Below are 19,866 nucleotides of genomic sequence, written 5' to 3' on the forward strand. Positions count from 1 at the left end.
AGGCTCGTTCCGTGGGCTATGCTCGGCTTAAAACAAAAAAAAGGGCATGATTGAAATACTAATTAGGCAACCCAAGAAGTGGAGTGAATTGAGTTTCTAAAAACTTAAGCAACTATAACTTAATACAATTTAAACTAAGCAACCAAATTCGAAATAAACAAATTAATGTGCAATGAAAAATAAAGAGATAGGATAAAAGAAAGCAAACACGTGATTTTTACGTCGTTCGTCCAACCGTGCCTACGTCTACGCCTCCAAGCTCATCAAGCTTGAGGATTTCACTAAGGAAGCCTCAAAGGCTTTAACAACTCTTACAATTGACTTCCAAGGTGTCAACAAACTTTTATAATAAGAGATTATCTCCAATCTCTTAACCCAAGTGTATCTCAACACTTACAACCTCTCAAAGAAAAAAATTACAAATGAATTTTTCTCTCGCACAATGTGTTTGATTACAAATGAAGTCTCAATGTGTGAATTAAAGAAACATAAAACAAGTTTAAAGCACAATAATGGTTGTATGCTTAGTAGCAAGCCTAGTGATAACTCTTGGATCAATCTTTATTTGAATTTGATTAAGCTATTTTATAGTTGGAGCTGAAAACTAACCGTTGCTGACTTTTTGAGAAAAATCATATCACCATTAATTGCTATCGATTTACTGTTTCGACTAGTCCAAATAATCGTTGTGCTGAGATTTCAAATAGTCGGTTCACCATTTGAAGTTATTGGTTAGCCGTTTATTTCTAAAGACCTACAACAAAAAATTTGGCAATTCGTTCTTGCTAAACGATTCACGGTTAGAATAAATTCTTTTCTCGAAATTATCGGTTCACCATTTTCCATAAATGGTTCACCGTTATTTTCCATAATCATCATTTTAACAACCCTTTGTAGAACATGTTTTTTGGAAATTATCGGATTGTCGTTTTCAGCAAACTATTTTCCAATATTATAATTTTATTCCCAAAACTTTCTATAATTATAATATGACCCAAAGCTTCATAAAACTTTACGAATAAGTCCATTTCTAGAGTTTCAAAACTTTTTCAATTAGACCATGAACTTGGAAAACAATCAATTTCATTTTTTTAAAAAAAGTATAAAAAATAATTTGAGCTATTAAAAACTTAATTATTCTTAATCTTATTTGCTATCATCAAAATCATCATTATAGACATATACATGTTAGCAATGATATGACCCGTTCACTTGATGGGTCGTGCCGTGTCGGCCCATTGACTTTTGTGGGCCTTGCTTTTACAGGCCATGCTAATATGACACAGCCTATTGGCCATCTCTATTTAAGGTTGATATAACCTTGTGTTTGTGCCTATATGGCAATGTATTGTTAGTTACTTGTTATCATTCCAATACAACTTATTAATTAAAAAAACCTTAGAATTTTTTTTATTAATAAAAGTGTATGTGGTGTATTTATTCGAGTAAAAAGAAAGCCTTAATGATCTTTTTTTTTTTTTTTTGTAAATAGACATGCCTATGGTGTATTTGTTTGAGTTAAAAAAAAATTGATCAAGCGACATATTGAGCAATTGAATGGTGTTTCACTTTTGTTTGAGATTTTAGTAAGAAGAAATAGTTTCTTAGGATTGTACGAGAGTTTAGAGGAGATTGGGTGGAGATGAGAGTTAATGAGTAGAGAATTGAGGTAGAGAGTGAGATGAAAGTTGAAAATGATTAAATTGTTTAAATAGAATTAAAAAAGTAGAAGCTTTAATGGTCAAAATAGCTGACGAGCAAAACTTCCTACAATAAATTGAGCTATTGCATTTATTTTCTTTTTACTTTTATTTCAAGTTCTTGTGTGTTGTATTCGTTGGATGAGTGATAAACTCAATCAAAAATATTTTTATATTTTTTTATCTGTTGAATGAGTAATCAAATCAATTCATAATTTTTATTATTAAACAATCAAAAAATTTAATTTTTGATAGGTGCAAGGCTATGAAATTGTGTAGTCAGATTAATTTTTTACTATTGTAGATTGTTGGTAACTCTATGAAATAAGAGTTATCATGGTACTTTTAGATGAAAATCAATAATATTTAGAGAGTAAATAATGTGTTTTCATTGCATTTTTATTATATTTTGTATAAACATTCATCTTAGTTTATTCATAATAAATTTTGTTTGATTTAGAATAATTTGTGTGCTAAATCATATGCATAATTGTAGGTGTCCGAAAGCCCAAATTGCAAGGAAAGAATGCTGATGCAATAGGCTTGCAAAAGATGGAAAAGAACTTAGCCGCAAAAGAATTGAGACAAATCTAGAACAGTGCAGTTGCTGTAGCCATTGTTGTAGCAACGATCCTGGAACAACGACAAAGAAAATTCAGCAGGTGATACTTGCAGAATTGCGATCTGCAGTTTTCTAATCTAACTTATACGCGCCTTAAGCTTCCGTTTACCCTAATTTTCAGCTATAAAAGAAGCACACATCATAAGGAATAGAGAGGGCTGTCAACCAAGGAGAAAAACCAGAAAGAAACGAAAGAAAAACAAGATTCAAGAGAGAGATTAAGGGCTGCATAAGAGGAGAAATTGCAGAGATCAAATGGGAGCCTTCTTATTCTTCTCTTGTTTTCTTCTATTTATTCATGGGGTGTGTTTCATGGCCGAAACCTTGTTCTTTATTTTTCTTTTGCAAATCACAAACTAAATTTACTTGAAGTTGAGTGATAAACAATCTTAATGGTTTATTGACTAAAAATATAAGTTGCTGCGTGTTTTCTGTAGTATTTTGTTTTGATAGAATTTATTTTTATTCATTATTTTAGTTGATCACCCATTTAATGATACTAGCTAAGGAAGAGTCACAAAAAGGTCTATCTTAGTGGAACATATCAAAACAATACTTGATCTTAAATTGGATTTTCCGGATTGAGTTTTACTTGAGTCCCAAAAGGGTCATGCTTGATTTAAGATTAGTGATGAACTAGACAAATGGATTCACCTTGTAGGGTAAATAGAACCTAAATGTGTAATGTTATATCTTATGTTGGCATAACTATTGATTACTGTTAGGTTGCACATAGACATAAGATATCCAACATGCGACGGCTGAGGATGCATAAAGATTCTGCCTAGTGCTGTAGCAGATATTGCAGCAACCAAGCCAACCCAGAAAGTAGTGAAGACCATTAGGAGAGTTTATTCACTCAACTATATTCTCATTGATTTTATCCTTGAGTTTGACGTGATAATTTATTTTGTTGTATTTTATTTATTGTGTTTTTATTTTAATTAGTATATTAATTTCATTAATTGTTTTATTTTAATTTTAAAAAAAATCTGCACTGTTGAGATTTTTGTAGCAAATCTAATAACATCAATCCCTATGGAGACGATCTTGAATACTCATTATTATATTACTTGTTGTATACACTTGCACATTCACACCAATAGTATTAGTATTTATACCCAACAACTGTCAAATTTAAAAATTATGTAGTGAAATTATGAAAAGTTATTAGTCAATAAAAGGACAAAAGTTGATTCGGTTACTTTGTTATGTGGGAGTAGTCGAGTAAGTAGGAAATATTTAGTGAAATATAAAAAAAATTATGACTACACATACACAATTCTCACAATTGTCTATTACACATTACACACTATGACAATTCACACTTGTAAGTTGTGACTTGTGAATATCATAAGAAAATTAGAATTCTTCTTTTTCTTTTTTTCAAACTTTTCCTGTATTCCAAAATCATCATGGGTCCTCAAGAACACAATGTGAATACAAAAGAACATTAACACCCTTAAGAACACGGTGACGATACAGTGGGACCTCAATAAAACAACAATAATGCAAGACTAAATCAGTTAAGAAGGTGTCATTTGAATGAACTTTTTCAATATGTTACTACATTAAATGAGGAAATAATAGATAATGACTTGCATCATCTTTATAAACGGATAATCTTTGAGTGTAACTATTGTTATTGAAAAGTTATCTATTCAGATACCTTTGTCACAATGGGCTTATGTCAACATGTAATCAACTTGTTTAACTTCCCACTGAGATAGAATTAACCTTATTCATTTACAGTATTTGTAGTTATGACTAGTAAATGTTATTTTATGATTAGTAATCTATATTCCGTATTTTCGTAGTTGTGATTTGTTGTAATCGGTATTTCATAGCTATAAGTTGTGTCTTGTTATAAATGATATCTCATAGTTGTGACTACTTATAACTATTATTTTAGGATTGTAATTTTAAATAATGCTTTGTCAATCCCAAAACTTTCTGAAATTATGATTTCACCCAAACTCGGTGAAATTATAGAATGACCCAAAATATTTAAATAGTTTCAAATAGGTCCAAATCTGAAATTTTAAAACAATATCAAAGGTTTTAAAATACTTTCATTTTAGTCCAAAACACTTTAATTCCATAACATCATTTTCTTAAAAAGCACAATTCATAAATCTTTGTTTAATCAATACATGAGGTTTGTTATCATCAAAATCAATATCCATAGCCATATAGGTTAACAATTGTTAGGGTTAATGAATCTGATAAGGATGCGTTGTTATCTGACTACTTAGATAGAAGGATTGATAGTGATGTTGATGTTGATGTGAACTTCATGCAAGTTAAAGTTAATGGTACTACTGAGCCTACTGTTTTTTATGTGGATAGCGAGGACAATGAGAGCAGTAATGATAGTCAAAGATTTAAAAGTAACCACTTGGAAACTGATTCGGATGATAAACTGTCTAATACTGATAAAGGTAAAAAAAGTGATTAACTCTTCTGATGATGACACCGAGCTTGGCACTGTCCAATTGACTAATTATTTATAGAAACATGAGTACAAAGTGGGTGCTAATGGGAAACATAGGCTAAAACTAGGGCACTCATTTTAGAAAGATATTTAAACTAGGTGATAGTTAGGAAAAAATTCGTTATTAAAATAGTTTATAGTGAGTTAAGAAGATTTGTGGCTACTTGTAAATGGTCTAGCTATACATCGTATATGGTTGATGCAAAGATAAATAATAGAAGTGGTTTCATATTGCGAGAGTACAATAAAAAGCATGATTGCAGACTTACTAATAAAATAGTGAAAGTTGCTTCCACTTGGGTTGTTACTAAAATAAAGAATCAAGTTGTTGTTGATCCTAATGTGAAAAACGATATCATTTGAAAAATTATATGCGAGAGACTTTTATGTTGAAGATTGAAAAGATGACATTTTATAGGGCTAGAGTAAAGACAAGCCTTGAGGTATTTAGGGATCATTCCAAGGCATATCAGAAATTGTTTTAGTATGCTGTAACTATTCATAAAGCTGATTCAGGAGCAATTTGCAAGGTGTCGTGTGATGTTGCTTCTATACCTGACAAGGTGTTGCTTCAAAGGTTTTTTATTGCCTTTTTTGCACAGAAAAATGCTTTTCTTAATAGTTGTAGACCTTTTATTAGAGTAGAACAATATGACTATCAGTTAAAGGGTAAGTATAGTGGTGTTGTTAGTTGTTGTTGGCATGGATGCTAATAATCGATTTGTTCCATTAGCATTATCTTTTTATGAGATTGAAAATACGGAGACATGGGGCTGGTTTATGGAGCACCTACATAATTATTTGGATGATGGCAGACAAATGACATTTATCAGTGATAGACAAAGGGGTTGATTAATGCAATTTCAAACACATGCCTTACTGTCGATCATAAGTCGTGTTCTAAGTATATTTATGCAAACTTTTCTAAGTCATTTGATGGTGCACAATTGAAACTACTATTTTGGAAGGTTACTAAGAGTAGTAACAAGCATGATTTTGATGAGGTAATGACATAGATCAAGATTGAAAAAGAAGTTCATAAGAGTGGTTGGAAAAAGAACTATAGGAGTATAATTGGTCGATGCATGCATATGATAGAAACTATATGGTAGATCGTACTAACAACAATAAATCGGAGTGCTTTAACAGCTAGCTATGAGCTTATTGAGACATGCTTTGCTTGATAATGCTTGAAAAAAAATAAGATATAGACTTATGAAACAATTTACAAAGAGAAGAAATGAAACAACCACTTGGAATAGACAATTGATACTTAAAGTGTTGAAAGAGCTGGACAAAATAAAATAAAATTGCGTAGAAAATGATTGTGTAAGCTTTTGATGATCTAAACTTTCAAGTCATAGATAAAGCCTATAATCCACCTAAGAGGTTGCAACAAAGCTAGAGAATAGAACATGTAATTGTGGTTATTGAAAAATTGTTGGCCTCGCTAGTGTGCGTGCTATGGCTGCCATAAGATATACAAGACATGAAGTTGAAGAGTATGTTCCAACATATTGTACCAAACAGGCTTACGTTAGCACATATTCATTGATGTTTAGTGACATTCCAAATCAATGTATATAGGAGCCTACTAGAAGACTATTGATTGATCTTCCAATTAAAAAAAAAAGATCAAACAATCTAAGAAATCTTAAACAAAAGCAACAAATAAGTGTCAAAAAGAGAAAAGAAAATTCTTTATCATTTGCTCATTCTGTGGTGGATTTAATCACAATTCAGGTCTACCTATTAAGGCCATTCGTTGAAAGGGCTACTCGAGCTAGGAAAAATAATTCTTAGGTATGTTTATACTATTATTATGTGTTACATTTATTATATGAAGCTATTTGTATTTATTATGTTTATAGTTTATTATACTTTCATCCAATAAAGCTATTGTGTTTTGCAAGCATCAAATACTATAGGTTAGCCATTTAACACTTCAGAGCAAAAAAAAAAAAAAACAAGGAAGAGAAAACAAGTGCTAGTTTGCATGTATATTTTATTTGTTGTGCATTACTTGTGCAACATGGTATTCATTCAAAAGTCAACATATTTTCCAGGCATCAACAACACAGTCAACTACTTCAGCCCAGGGTGAACTGCCTCATCCCAAGCAGCAAGAAAGGAAAAACAAATTCACATAAAAATGCTTGCATGTTTTGATATTTTTGTTGTTGTTGAATTTCTTTAACTAACATTTCATGTCCAGAACTGAACCAATCCTAAAATGAAGGTCTCAATCTAGGTCTGGAGAAGCTAGAACAATAAAACAAACAAGTCCAAGAATGAACCAATCCCAAAATCTATCTCAATCTTGAAATGTCACAGGTTCTATGTAATGAGCCTAATTGGAATAAACTTGACTCATTTTAACTTGTTATGTCGACTGTTATTTTAGACTATGATGATCATTTCGGCTTCATTTTGGATAAATATGATATGTTTATTTTGGAAAGGGCCTAAACTATCCATGAAGTCTTAATAGTTACCTTTTGGATAATTGCCCTTTTAGATATTATATTATGCTATGTTAGAATTTAGTTATTTTGGACTATGATGTTATTTGTGGTTAAAGATATGTTATTTAGGATGTATTTTAGCATAATTACAAATACATATACTAGGAAAACTAGGACATAATTAAGCATTCATTAATGTATATTTTGTAAGCTACATTACATTTTAATAAGCACAATTGCACAGACACAAAACAGTAGAATTATGATATATTTAAGCTTCCCTTCAATGAGCCTAAGTCTTTTCTTTATTTTCACCACATCATCATCCAGCTCCAAATTTTGATTGTCCGCCATCTGATCACTACGACTAAGGTATATGAGAGCTTTAGTAGTAAACCATTGCCAAAAGTTGCATTTATTCAACCTGCATGACCAAAAACATTGCATTAGGATTCTATTGTGTAGTAGAAACCATAGCACATGCTTGCACACCACACCAACAGTTCTTGGGAATGCATTTAACTTTTTTATGTGGTTGTCCGCTAATTGTAGAACTTGAGCTATAACTTAAATGTCATTTGCAAAAGAATGATATAGTTGTGAGCTTAAATGTGTAGACTATGTGTTTGATGAACTATATGAGCAGATTTTATAGATGTATGAGCTGACTTCAATTTGGCTTCAATTTTGCTAGTAATGAGCTTCAATAATGGCAAATGAATGGCATAATTGTCAGTTTGAATGTGTAGATTATGAGTTTGATGAATTATATCAGCAAATTAGATAGATGTATGAGCATGTTTTTGGCTTCAATTTGGTTGGTTATGAGCTTCAATAATGGAAAACGAATAGTGTAGATGACGTGTTTGAGGATAAGAAAAGCTGATTTCATATATTCTATGAGCATTGTGAGTTGTTTCTTATGTTTATATATAGCCGAAATTGTAGTCGTTGGCCCCAACGACTACAATTTTGAATCTTATTTTTTTAGTTTTTATTTTTGGTAAAATTGTAATTTTACATTTGAGGGATAAAAAATCATTTGACTAATATTCTAATAATTTCATTAACTGAGATGGGATAGAAGTGAACAAGTACAAATAAAATGTTAATTTCAAGTGGCGCGCTAAAAAAAGAAGTGTGTATATTTCTCTTTAAAAAATAATGTGTTTTATCTTTAAAAAAAATAATATGTGTTTTAGACCACCTTAGTAAATGAATTACAAAACTAATTATTTAATTTATAATTTGCTGTATTATATATTTTTAAATGTAGTATAAGTCATACTAATTAATTTATAAAATGTTATAAAGTGTGCTGTTAAATGTATGACTGATTTATAAACAAAATACATTAATAGAAAATCAATACAGAGTCAACCTATAAAATGGCCAAAATGACATTTATTCTTTGGCGGTTGCCATCGAGAAATCGAGAAAGGCAGAACTGCTACCGAGAGAAACACACAGCAAATCAAGATGTCGGGTATGGGAGATGGGTACGTGGGCACGGCCCAAGACGCGGTGAGGATCCGGAGACTCGAGAAGCAAAGAGAAGCCGAGCGTCGCAAAATCCAAGAGCTCAAAACGAAGTCCGTCTCCGACAAGGGCCAGCCCGGTCTCCTCCAGTTTGGTTCAAGTACCTCCGAGGTCCGATCCCGGTTCTTTTTTTTTTTTTTAATTCATTCAATCAAATTATGCGCCGCGGTTTTCCTGATATTTTAAGCTAAGCTAACCTGGGGGTTTCTTGTGATTTTGATTGCCGTTTTGTTTATTTGTAGATTCTAGAAACTGCGTTTAAGAAGGAAACCGTAGGTTTAGTCACCAGAGAGGAATACGTTGAGAAGGTAATTGGTCACCTTTTTAATAAAAAAAATTAATTTTTTTTCATTTGTTGGGTTTTTTAATTAGTGAAAGCTAAGTTATTGGATTTGATTGTGTTTGATTAGAGGGTTAATATTCGGAACAAGATTGAAGAGGAAGAAAAGGAGAAGCTTCAGAAGCTACTACAAGAGTAAGTATGATTTTTGGGATTTTTGTGTAAATTTTGCAGTAACGTGTGCTCTTTTTCTTAATTTTGTTGGTAAATGCTTGTGTATTGTAGGGAAGAGGAGCTGCAATTGGAAAAGCGTAAAAAGCGAAAGATTAAGGGAAATTCTCGATTATCATTTGCTGATGATTTTGAGAGTGAAAATGAAGAGGAGAATGGAGAAATTGGTGAGTACACACACACACACACACACTCATATTTGTGAAATTTTGTTGTTTCTTATGATTTTGACTGTAGAAGATTTGATATGCTGATAACATATGAAGTTTTGTATTTGAACAAGGTGGATTTCATAGACTGCACTAATTAATTCTGCTGAGCTTTCATATTCAATTGTAGTTAGAGCTTGATCGTAAGTTCATGGCTTTTAACAAAGTTTGGTTGCTTGTTTAAGGAAGTTGTTATGTGATCTTTCATAGACAATTGCCTTAGGTTTACTACTATATGTTTAGTAGTTCTCACCTACTTGAGGTAGTTGTGGGAGGGTTTTGGGATTATTGGGAGGTGATTCAGTTAGGATGCTTGTTTTAGCATGAGATGTGGACGAGGTTCAGATTCAAATTGGAAGTCAATGAATTGAATTTCTAATTCTACAAATTTTAGTATTTGTATTATACCAAGAGCCGTTAGTTTAGAAAAGCATGGAGACCATCAAATGCTTGATCATTGTCTATTGTGGACATCATCTTGTGAGAAGGAAATTTCCTTGACTTTCTTTGAATGGTTTAATTGTTCATAAATTTTTGTATCTGCTCTTTATCTGAAAGTATTAGTTGTTGCATAAGTTGAAAAAGGAAAAATGATTGCCTTGAAACCTATTTTCTCTTTCCTATTGCTCTATTCTAAACTGAATACCTGGAGGAATGACTTAGCACTTAGCACATATGGAATTCATTAAACCATCATACATAAAACTTGTAGTGAAGTGCAATGTGTCACTAGCCTTAGGAGTTTTAAGTATGTTCGGTATTGTGCTTGAACTTTTTGGCATGTAATAGTCTACTACTTTTTTTTTTTTGGAATTTCTAGAAATAATTAATAGATTAGATTGTTCTGTTTGGCATGCAAGCTATTACGTTTTTACTGTGATTTTTTTTTGGGGGAAACTAGTGTGATGTTTGGATGCTCAAATTTATTTATTTATCTGTTGGTTTATTTATATATTTTGTTTGTTTGTCTCCTGTTAATCTTATAGATTTGGAAGGGGTTTATTGACATCAGCCGCTGATTCTTTAACACCATAACTTCTGTACTGATACCCTAAAATTAACATATTCATTTTACGTTTCTTGCAGAAAATTTGAAAACAAAGAGGCTTGCGCAAGCGAAATTGGGAAAAGATCCAACGGTGGAGACTAGCTTTTTGCCTGACAGGTCTGATTTCGCTTTCTTGCTCTTTTTTGCTTTTCTTTGTGTATGAGAATTTTGGCCTAATATATGAGCTTAGGGGTGTTGAGGATGATCTTTCAGTGAGAGAGAGGCAGAGGAGCAATCTGAGCGTGAACGGTTGCAGCGACAGTGGCTTCGTGAGCAGGAGCAAATTCGAAGTACACTTTTGTTCTGACTTTTGACCTATTCAGTTTTTTATATGGGAAAAAACAAGTTTTCCTGAATGAAGTTTATATATGTTTCAGATGAGCCCCTTCAAATCACTTATAGTTATTGGGATGGAGCAGGCCATAGACGAGTTATCCAGGTTAGTAAAAGTGGTCGGATTTGTGATTGATTGCTTTGTTTAATGCTCATCATTCTCTACAATTAATTAATCCATTATTTAGGTTCGGAAGGGTGATACAATAGGAGAGTTTCTTCGGGCTGTTCAACAACAACTTGCACCTGAGTTTCGAGAAATCCGAACGACGTCAGTGGAAAATTTGCTTTATGTTAAAGAAGATCTTATCATCCCTCATGTGAGACTAATTGGAAATCAAGTTTTTAGTGTCAGTTTGTCTTGCCATCTTCACCTTCACTAACTGAATTTGTCTATTCCTTTTCATGTTTTGGGAGTTCAGCAACACAGTTTTTATGAGCTTATTGTTAACAAAGCCAGGGGAAAAAGTGGACCGGTAAAGCTCTCTATTCTTTGCAGTTGCACATGACAGTGCCAGTGACTTTGTTGCTGTTATTTTTCTTTTCTAAGTTGCCATATAGCTGTCAAGATAACCAAGGAAAAGTAGGATTGTTTTTTTGCAATGTTAATGCTTGAGCATTTGAGAAAGATAAAATCAATTCGAAAATCCTAATTTGATTCCCTTTATTGTCTGATTGATAGTCTGATTGATGTGTTCCTATTCCATTTTCATTTAGATTTTTGTCCGTAGTTGTGAACAAAAGATTTATTTTTATTTTATTTTCCTGTTTTGGAGATTGTTTCCATTTGGGAAAATATATTTGACTTACTGCATATTACAATGGAACATGCTTCGATTGTGTTGTGACATTCATTTTTTGTTATCAGTGTGTCTTGTCTTGTGTACTAGTATTGGCTAGCCAGGCTCAATTGACTTGTAAATGATCTAGAAACTGGGTTGTTTCTACTGAAGTGATGAATACTTTTCCTTCTCTCTTTCCATCCTTCTCTCTGTTTTGGTGTGGAAATATATCAGCTCTTGCAAACTTGCTGCAATGCAGTCTAAGTGATTCATTTTCTTTAAATATACATCATATTAGGTTACTCAATCATTTTATGTTGTCTCTTTACTCTTCACAGCTTTTTCACTTTGATGTTCACGAGGATGTACGGACGATTGCTGATGCAACTATAGAAAAAGATGAGGTATATATATCTTCTTTTCAGTTATAGTAACTTTCTAAGCACCTGGAACGACCAATATATCTCTGATTATTTGTTGTTTAAAATCTGTGAACAGTCCCATGCTGGGAAAGTTGTGGAGAGGCACTGGTATGAGAAGAACAAGCATATCTTCCCTGCTTCTCGATGGGAGGTAATTTCTCTCTGCCACTACTCTGCTTCAGTTCTTTGGAGAATTTGTCAAATTCATTCCTTGTAAACCCGTTACTTCCTATTTTTGTCATTTTCAGATTTATGACCCAACGAAGAAATGGGAGCGATACACCATCCATGGGGATTGATCAGTCAGGCTTGGGCAAATAAATTTTTCTGAAACAGTTTGATTTGTTTACTGCAAGTAGCTAAATCTTGAACTTTGTAGGCACTTTTGAAAGCTTTATCTCACATTATTAGATTGGAAGGCCTGCATTTTGTATTTTGAAGTCCATTTACGATAGAATATGGTCATGGAAAGTAAGTGACTTATAATACAATTCACACTTGAGTCTCATATTCCGCCATTCCTTCGAACAGAATCTCATGTTTGGTATTAGGTGAAGCCAAACATATGAAACATTTTGGGATTTATATGAGCTGTAGATAATTACATTGTGATCTCAAATTTCTTTATTGGCGGCGATGGTTTGCTTAATTGTCGGCGTGCCCACTAAACATAGATAATGGCCATGTTTAGGATTGATCATTGTATTTTAATCCTAATTGCTGTTGACCGAGTGGTTTTTTAATAATTTTATTGAGTTGGTCACATGAATTCGTATGAGAAGTAAGAGGATTAAAAAATTAAATAGGCATTATCTACCCTGTTATCTTTTTAAAAAATTACAAAAATAGAAGACAATACAATCACTAAACGATTTAGCGTGGTTAATAAACAATCCATGGTCTATAAATAAAAAAGATAGAAACAAAAACTCTGTGCTTAAATGAAAAAGAAATAACCAAACCCAAAAGTGTTTATGGAATATGTTAGTGGTAGTGCTTCAAAATATATATAGAAATACGGAAAAATTTTATCTGAGGCTGTCCAATTTCGGTCTTACATCGCATGGTTGATATAAAAGGTTTTTAGTAGTTTTTCTATTGTAAATATTAGTAATCTATTAGTATGCATTTTCAATATATATCCATATATAAAGCAGACCAAATATTATTATAATATTTATTGATGGTTACTTTTTTAGGCCTATAACATAATGTCTCGTGTCTGGGAAAGAAAGTTTGAAAGCCCTCATCATGAGAAAACATATTTCATTTGTTGCTCTAGGCCTTGGCTCTTGGAGGCCCTCGAGGATGTAGAAAATGCTTAAGAAAGCATTGAGCAGGTGAGGAAGGAGACTAGGGACCGCAAAGCTGACTAAGTTTTAGAATTTCTCTCTCTCTCTCTCTCTCTCTCCAAGGCCAGCTCCCAATTGTCCCCTACCCTTAATGTGACTACATTTGTGTTAATTCACTCCATGGGTTAATGGGTTGCTCCAATTAATCATCTTTCTCTCCAAGCAAGCCTCAAACGGTCTTTTGTTGATAAAAGGGACGATACTTCAATGAGTAACCCCAAGAAGACCAATAGGCATGACCAGTTGTAAAACATCTTAGTGCACCTAACTTTTCTGAGGTGCTTAGGATTTAACCAAGGTATACTACATCTAATCCTTACGAACTCACAAAAGAATTAGAAATTAGGAGAATACATGTGTACAACCATGAGAATCCCAAAAGTTTTAATATTTAAATGTAAGTCATATGAATCATAATGCCCTTACCCAAGGAGGGGCTTTCTCCCATGTGTCCACATGAACTCTAGGATACCCATAAGGGCATCTTGTATAAAAGGTCAAATTTATAGGTAAAATGTATCTTCTTTCTCATTACTTGTCTTTTTGATACGATTGTTCTCTATTGACTTCAAGGCTTTTTCCATTTTCACTAGGAAAATGATGTTTGCCCCGGGTCAAACCTCGAAAATAATTTAAATGGCGACGTTTTGAGTTTTTTTTTTTTATACTCCAAAATATTGCCGTTTCTGATGGACGATTTTGAGAAGAATTAAACCTCTTCCTCTTCGTTTCTCCGTTTCAGCTGGGAAAGCCACAGATAGAAGATCAAGTTGGTTAAAAAAATTAGTTTTTTCATTTCTTCGTTGTTAAAAAAATTTGTTTCTTCGTTTCTTCGTTTGTTAAAACAATTCGTTACTTTCCTTCCTCGACCAAGGTCCAGGCATTCGGGATCCACCAACGGTCACCATCAACACTGACAGCCACGGTCACCGTCAACTCTGGTAATGCTGGTAGCCGAAACTTGTTCGAGAAATTAAACTCACGAAGCGGCAAAGTTGACAGCCTGAGGTAATGCTTCGTTTTTTCCTCTTTAGGTTATGGCAAAATGGGGACGATCTAGGTTAGGACAGTTATGATTAATTTTCGATTGAATTTGGATAGCTATTGTGATTCCTGTTTTATTTAAGTGTGTTAAATTGCAATTGATTTTAGGATGAATTTGGGTACAATTTTGAATTTGCTAATGTTGAGGTTGAGGATGAATGATGATGAAAAAGAGATTTTGCTGTGCTGATTTGAGTCAATTGCAGCTGCTCTGTCTGTTATTTTTAGGCTTATGCAACCGAAATTTGTCTGTCATTTCTAGGCTTATGCAGCCGAGTATGAGCCATGTCTGATTTGAGTCAATTGCAGCCGCTCTCTTTATGTATTTCATGTTCTTTTTTGAATTAATGTAACCGAGTGATGAGGATTAGTATTATTGATGGAGGCTTTTATTGTTTGCATTTTGGTATATAGATTGCTGGCTGGCTGGTTGCTTGTCGAATTTATTGGTAACTTGTTGAACTTGATTGCTGGCTAGTTGCTTGTACAATTTATTGGTAACTTTGTTGAACTTGGTTGCTGGCTGGTTGCTTGTAGCCTTTCTGACATATTGGTTGTAGTTTCAAACCTTTGTGATTGTGTGTGTGTGTGTGTGTGTGTGTGTGCGTGGTTCTCTGTTTCTATGTGTGTGTCTGTGTCTGTGTTGTAGTTTCACATTAGCTGCTGGCTGGTTGCAGTTTCAAACCTTTGTGATTACAGCTTCTTCTTCGTGTTTGTTTCAAGATGATTTGAATGATATCAATTGAGCAGGCAGCATTTTTGTGCAACCATATTGTCTGTATCTGCTGGTAACCAGCCCCAATATTTTTGTATGTAGTTTCATATATTGGAATCTAATTGATTTATCTAAAGTCTGTCGTTACCTTTTCCGTGATGGAATCTTTCATGCATTGGCATTATTTCTGGTTCATTAATTACAAAGTTACCACACACACAAAGACACACACACAGAACCACACACACATAGACACACACACAGAACCACACACACATAGACACACACACACACACACAGAGACACACACACACAGAACCACACACACACACACACAAACACACACACACACACACAAAACCCCACACACATACACACATAGACAGAACCACACAAACACACACACACACACGCACACACACAAAGACACACACACAGAGAACCACACACACACACACACAGAATTTCACACACATTGTTCTGGTTTTCTTTTCATTATTAACTGTAATTGTATCCCTTTTTCGACAGTTTCTTTCCAACGACATATGACTTCACAAACAATGTCATCCAACACAAGCGAGAATCGACTGTGTAATGAATGCGGTGATTAGATGGAGCTATTAACGTCACACATAACAAAAAATCCAAATCGCAAATTTTGGATTTGTAGAGGATGTAACAACACAAGCGAGAATCGACTGTGTAATGGATGCGGTGATTAGATGGAGCTGTTAACGTCACACACAACAAAAAATCCAAATCGCAAATTTTGGATTTGTAGAGGATGTAACAACTTTCAATGGGCAGAAGATCGTAAATCTAGCGAAGAGAAGATAAGCTTGTTAGTGGATGAGGTTAGGAAGTTGGCCTTGGAGATTGAGTGTTTGTCCGTAAAATTTCAATTATTGCATAAAGAACTTGAGCATATGCGAGATCGTGAAGTGCAGAGGCGATTGTTGGACGACGAACTTCGAAAGAGAGAGGCACCACGATATGATTTTATTAAATTAATTATGGTTGTTGTATTAGGTTTTCTATTTAAGTATTGTTTTTAAGTTGTTTGTATTTGTACTATAAAAGACTTCTATTGTAGAATTTGACCACGATATGTAATAACATTTTCATGTTAAATATAAATTTCCGGTTGTTTGAATTAATTAAAGTATTCTGAATTTAGAATTTGACCCCAATAATACTTCTCAAAATTATACTATGGCCCAACTCATTCCATTATGTTCCAAATAGATCCATTTTTAGAATTTTGAAAAAGACTTACAAAGTCTAAAATTTAAAAAATGTCGAAATACACATACACCAAGTAAATACATAAAACATAAGCTAACTTCAATTAACTTCGATCATGTGCTTGGTTCATCAGTTGAAAACTCCCCTCGATTGGCCTCCTCAAAATTTTGTTGCTGAAAATATTGCAAGTTTCCGTGATGGACTCCGCTATAATTCATCCAAGATTGATAGTAAGGGGGGAAAAATACATGTTGTAAGGGTGCTTGTTGTGCTAGCTGTTATACAAAAAAAAAATTATATATACATTATCAAACATATGACAATGAATGGAAATAACAAATTAAAAAAAACATTATCATAGTCATATGACTCTCTTCTGTTGGGATTGTAGTAGCCACTTGCGAAGAAAAATCATGTATCTCCGAGTCCTACAAATGCGGTTAACACACATTTAAAGTATATATTTTAAATTAATGTAAAATAAATATATTAAAGTAATTACCTCTACAGTTGTGTTGGATCCTGCATTATTCGACTTCTATTTTGGCCTCTTAAATTGCTTTTGCTTTCTTTGACTAGGTGGACGACCTTTACGCCGAGTTACTACTGGATCCTATATGTTTTCGCTACAGCTTCCTGATCCACCATAAATGGTTGTATCGCCACCGTCACTTCGAACATTCAGAGATACATCCTTCATTGCTTTCTCGATCCAACCCATTATATTTTTATAGCTTTCTTTATTTTTTGAAGCCACTTCAGCAACATCATAAAAAGCAGTGCACTCCTCTTTATATCGCTGATGTTCAATGCTTGAACTTCGTGCATCGTAATTGACTTTGACTTTACTATAGAATCTCCGCACATCTTTCCTCCATCTTTGTATGACATACTTTTCAGGTAGTAATTGCATACGGTTACGTGACGATACTGCGATAGCGTGTTTGCAAAGAATGTCCTTATATTCAAACATTGAACACACACAACGAATTTCACCTTCATCTTTTTCAAAAATGACTTTAAAAGTTTTTTCTCTACTTTTTTCATCGTTTTCAATAACTTCAAATTCTGACCCCCTACAACTGAAAACCTCACAATATATCTTATTCATCAGCTCCTGCTGAAATTCCTGAAACTTGAAAATAGTGTATACTTCTTCAACTTGCTTTTCATGGCAACTGTTGGCTAAAACTCCGTGCATCTGCTTGCCATTCTTTCTCAATTTTACTTTCCATTGCTTTCTCATATTTCTCCACAAATTACTTCAAAGTTGCTTTCGAATTAACATACCCATCAAAGAACACATTCATACTCTCACTACGCTGAGTGGTTGACATTCCAGCCCAAAATGTAGTTTTCACGAAACATGGAACCCAACGATTTCTTTCCTCATATAATCCACTTAGCCACTGATTATTACTAAGATCATATTTATCTAACATGTCATGCCAAGCTTCCTCGAATTCAACAGGAGTATGTAAATCATAAACAACAGAAAGCAATGAAACTCTAATGGCATGATATTCTGCATACCTTCTCAACTTCTCAGGCACCTTTTTCAATATATGCCACAAACACCATCGATGCCTAGTGTCTGGAAAAACAATCTGAATTGCGTTTTTCATCGCTTTATCTTGATATGTAATGATTCCAAAGGGAGGACACCCAGACATACATGATAGCCATGTATCAAATAACCACGTAAATGTTTCCGTGTCCTCATGCGAAATCAACCCACATCCTAACAAAATTGATTGACCATGATAATTAACTCTTACAAAAGGAGCAAATGGCATGTCATATTTATTTGTAAGGTATGTGGTATCAAATGTGACAACATCCTCAAAGTCCTTATAGGCTGCCCTACTCCTTGGATTTGCCCAAAATACATTTTTTAACCGACCCTCCTCATCTAGGTCGATACTGAAGTAAAACCCATCATTTTCTGTTTGCATTTTCTGAAAATACCTCTGAATTGCAATAACATCCCCTTCTCCGAGTCTTAATCGCCTCACCTTGTTAACATGATTTCTAGCATCTCTTTCTAAAAATGACACATTTTCAAAGCCACTAGCCTCGACAACAATCGACTTAAAACTTTGAGCCATTTTAATTCCAGCTTCTTCATTTATTTCAAGCTGCTTTTTAACAAAAGGACTAATGGAACGGTTAGATCGATAATACCTACTCTTGCTCGGACTCACGGCATGGTTGTGTTCAAGGATCAAATTTCCAATTACTCATTTTCCACTAACAATATCCAAACGTCCTCCAATTTTAGTATTGCATCTAATTTTTTGGTTTGGTTGAAGCCGCAAAACATTAGTGGCTTTGGCTTTTGACTTCCCGTTTCTCCCACAAGTAAATGTCACATATCTCAAACTCTCATCATCCCTTTTTCTACAAGATCTCCGGATCACTGTAAACCCCTCTTGTAGGCCATAAGTTTTATAATATTCAAACATTTCATCAGGACTATCAAAAGGCATCCCAACCGTAGGCTCAACAACATTTTCCACCACCAATTCCTCATTGTTTTCTTCCAAATTAGTCCCTTGTAAATCCTGCAATTCCCCAACTTCATCAACCTCCTCCACTTGTTCGAAATTATCCATTAATTGCTGCAAATGAAAATAGGAAGAGTTACTTCACAGAGAGAGAGAGAGGCAAAAAGGGAAAAAAAAAAGTTCAGACCCTGAACGTGCAAGTACAACTCTGTAGAGTTTGCATGTTAATTTGCCTAAAGTTTAATATGATTCTAGGCAATAAAAGATGAGAAAAAAGATTTTAATCAACAATGCAAACCCTCCCCCCCCCCCCACAATTCGTAAGTATTGCGCAAGTTCTGTAGCTCTTTAATTGCTCATGTCGATTCCAAAATATAGTAATAATAATAATAGAATAAGAAGAGGAATTTTATTCTCGATCATTATCATAGTTTAATGCATGTACCCATTATATTAACATAATTGTCAAATAACGACAATATCACCCAAAACAAAGTTTCATACAATGTTGTAAAAAATAAATTATGATTTGAGAACTGAAAAAATGATATGAGAACTGAAAAAATGAGACAAATCAAGAATATGAGAACTGAAAAAATTAATTCAATGTTATAATGTTACAATGTTGTAAAAACAAAGGGAAAAATTTAAAATAAAATTAAAAAACAAAATGCTACAAAGAAGACAATACCGAAAAAAACAAATCTTCGAAAATTCAAGCTTGGCACAATGACAATGTTAATCTTCCTCTGCCGAAACTTCGCAACTGCTGTTGGTCTTGTTCCGTCCAAACTCAGCTTTCAACCGTCCAAACTCAGCTTTCAAGGACAAATTTCGCAGCCGAAACTCAGCTTCCAAGGACAAATTTCACAGCCGAA

At 33.7% G+C, this 19,866-nt stretch overlaps 3 protein-coding genes across 3 annotated transcripts; 1 reads left to right on the top strand and 2 right to left on the bottom strand.

The window, feature by feature from the left end:
- Positions 1-8,676: 8,676 nt before the first annotated feature.
- On the top strand, positions 8,677-12,633 carry LOC102618561 (protein XAP5 CIRCADIAN TIMEKEEPER). The gene is made up of 12 exons (XM_006487345.4): positions 8,677-8,931; positions 9,063-9,128; positions 9,231-9,295; positions 9,386-9,498; positions 10,627-10,705; positions 10,802-10,878; positions 10,966-11,027; positions 11,110-11,241; positions 11,344-11,397; positions 12,042-12,107; positions 12,202-12,276; positions 12,374-12,633. Exons 1-12 carry the CDS (start codon positions 8,761-8,763, stop codon positions 12,422-12,424), a joined length of 1,011 nt encoding a protein of 336 aa, XP_006487408.2. The 5' UTR covers positions 8,677-8,760; the 3' UTR covers positions 12,425-12,633.
- Positions 12,634-17,094: 4,461 nt separating this feature from the next.
- Positions 17,095-17,727, bottom strand: LOC127899267 (protein FAR1-RELATED SEQUENCE 1-like). The gene has a single exon (XM_052432610.1). The coding sequence runs from the start codon at positions 17,725-17,727 to the stop codon at positions 17,095-17,097; it is 633 nt and encodes a 210-aa protein (XP_052288570.1).
- A 13-nt stretch (positions 17,728-17,740) lies between these two features.
- LOC127899268 (protein FAR1-RELATED SEQUENCE 5-like) lies at positions 17,741-19,096 on the bottom strand. The gene is made up of 2 exons (XM_052432611.1): positions 18,737-19,096; positions 17,741-18,619 (listed from the first exon to the last, which is right to left on the bottom strand). The coding sequence occupies exons 1-2, from the start codon at positions 19,094-19,096 to the stop codon at positions 17,741-17,743; spliced, it is 1,239 nt and encodes a 412-aa protein (XP_052288571.1).
- Positions 19,097-19,866: the final 770 nt, after the last annotated feature.

Source organism: Citrus sinensis, chromosome 8 (genome assembly GCF_022201045.2).
Source record: "Citrus sinensis cultivar Valencia sweet orange chromosome 8, DVS_A1.0, whole genome shotgun sequence".
NCBI lineage: Eukaryota > Viridiplantae > Streptophyta > Magnoliopsida > Sapindales > Rutaceae > Citrus > Citrus sinensis.

Excerpts from the sequence above, each read along its gene's own strand:
- LOC102618561 (XM_006487345.4), top strand. The coding sequence starts at position 8,761 with ATGTCGGGTATGGGAGATGGGTACGTGGGCACGGCCCAAGACGCGGTG. Across the intron at positions 11,398-12,041 it reads CCAGGGGAAAAAGTGGACCG|CTTTTTCACTTTGATGTTCA; the intron begins GTAAAGCTCTCT and ends TACTCTTCACAG. Across the intron at positions 12,108-12,201 it reads CAACTATAGAAAAAGATGAG|TCCCATGCTGGGAAAGTTGT; the intron begins GTATATATATCT and ends ATCTGTGAACAG.
- LOC127899267 (XM_052432610.1), bottom strand. The coding sequence starts at position 17,727 with ATGAGAAAGCAATGGAAAGTAAAATTGAGAAAGAATGGCAAGCAGATG.
- LOC127899268 (XM_052432611.1), bottom strand. The coding sequence starts at position 19,096 with ATGGATAATTTCGAACAAGTGGAGGAGGTTGATGAAGTTGGGGAATTG. Across the intron at positions 18,620-18,736 it reads TTGGAGGACGTTTGGATATT|CTTGAAATAAATGAAGAAGC; the intron begins GTTAGTGGAAAA and ends GTTAAAAAGCAG.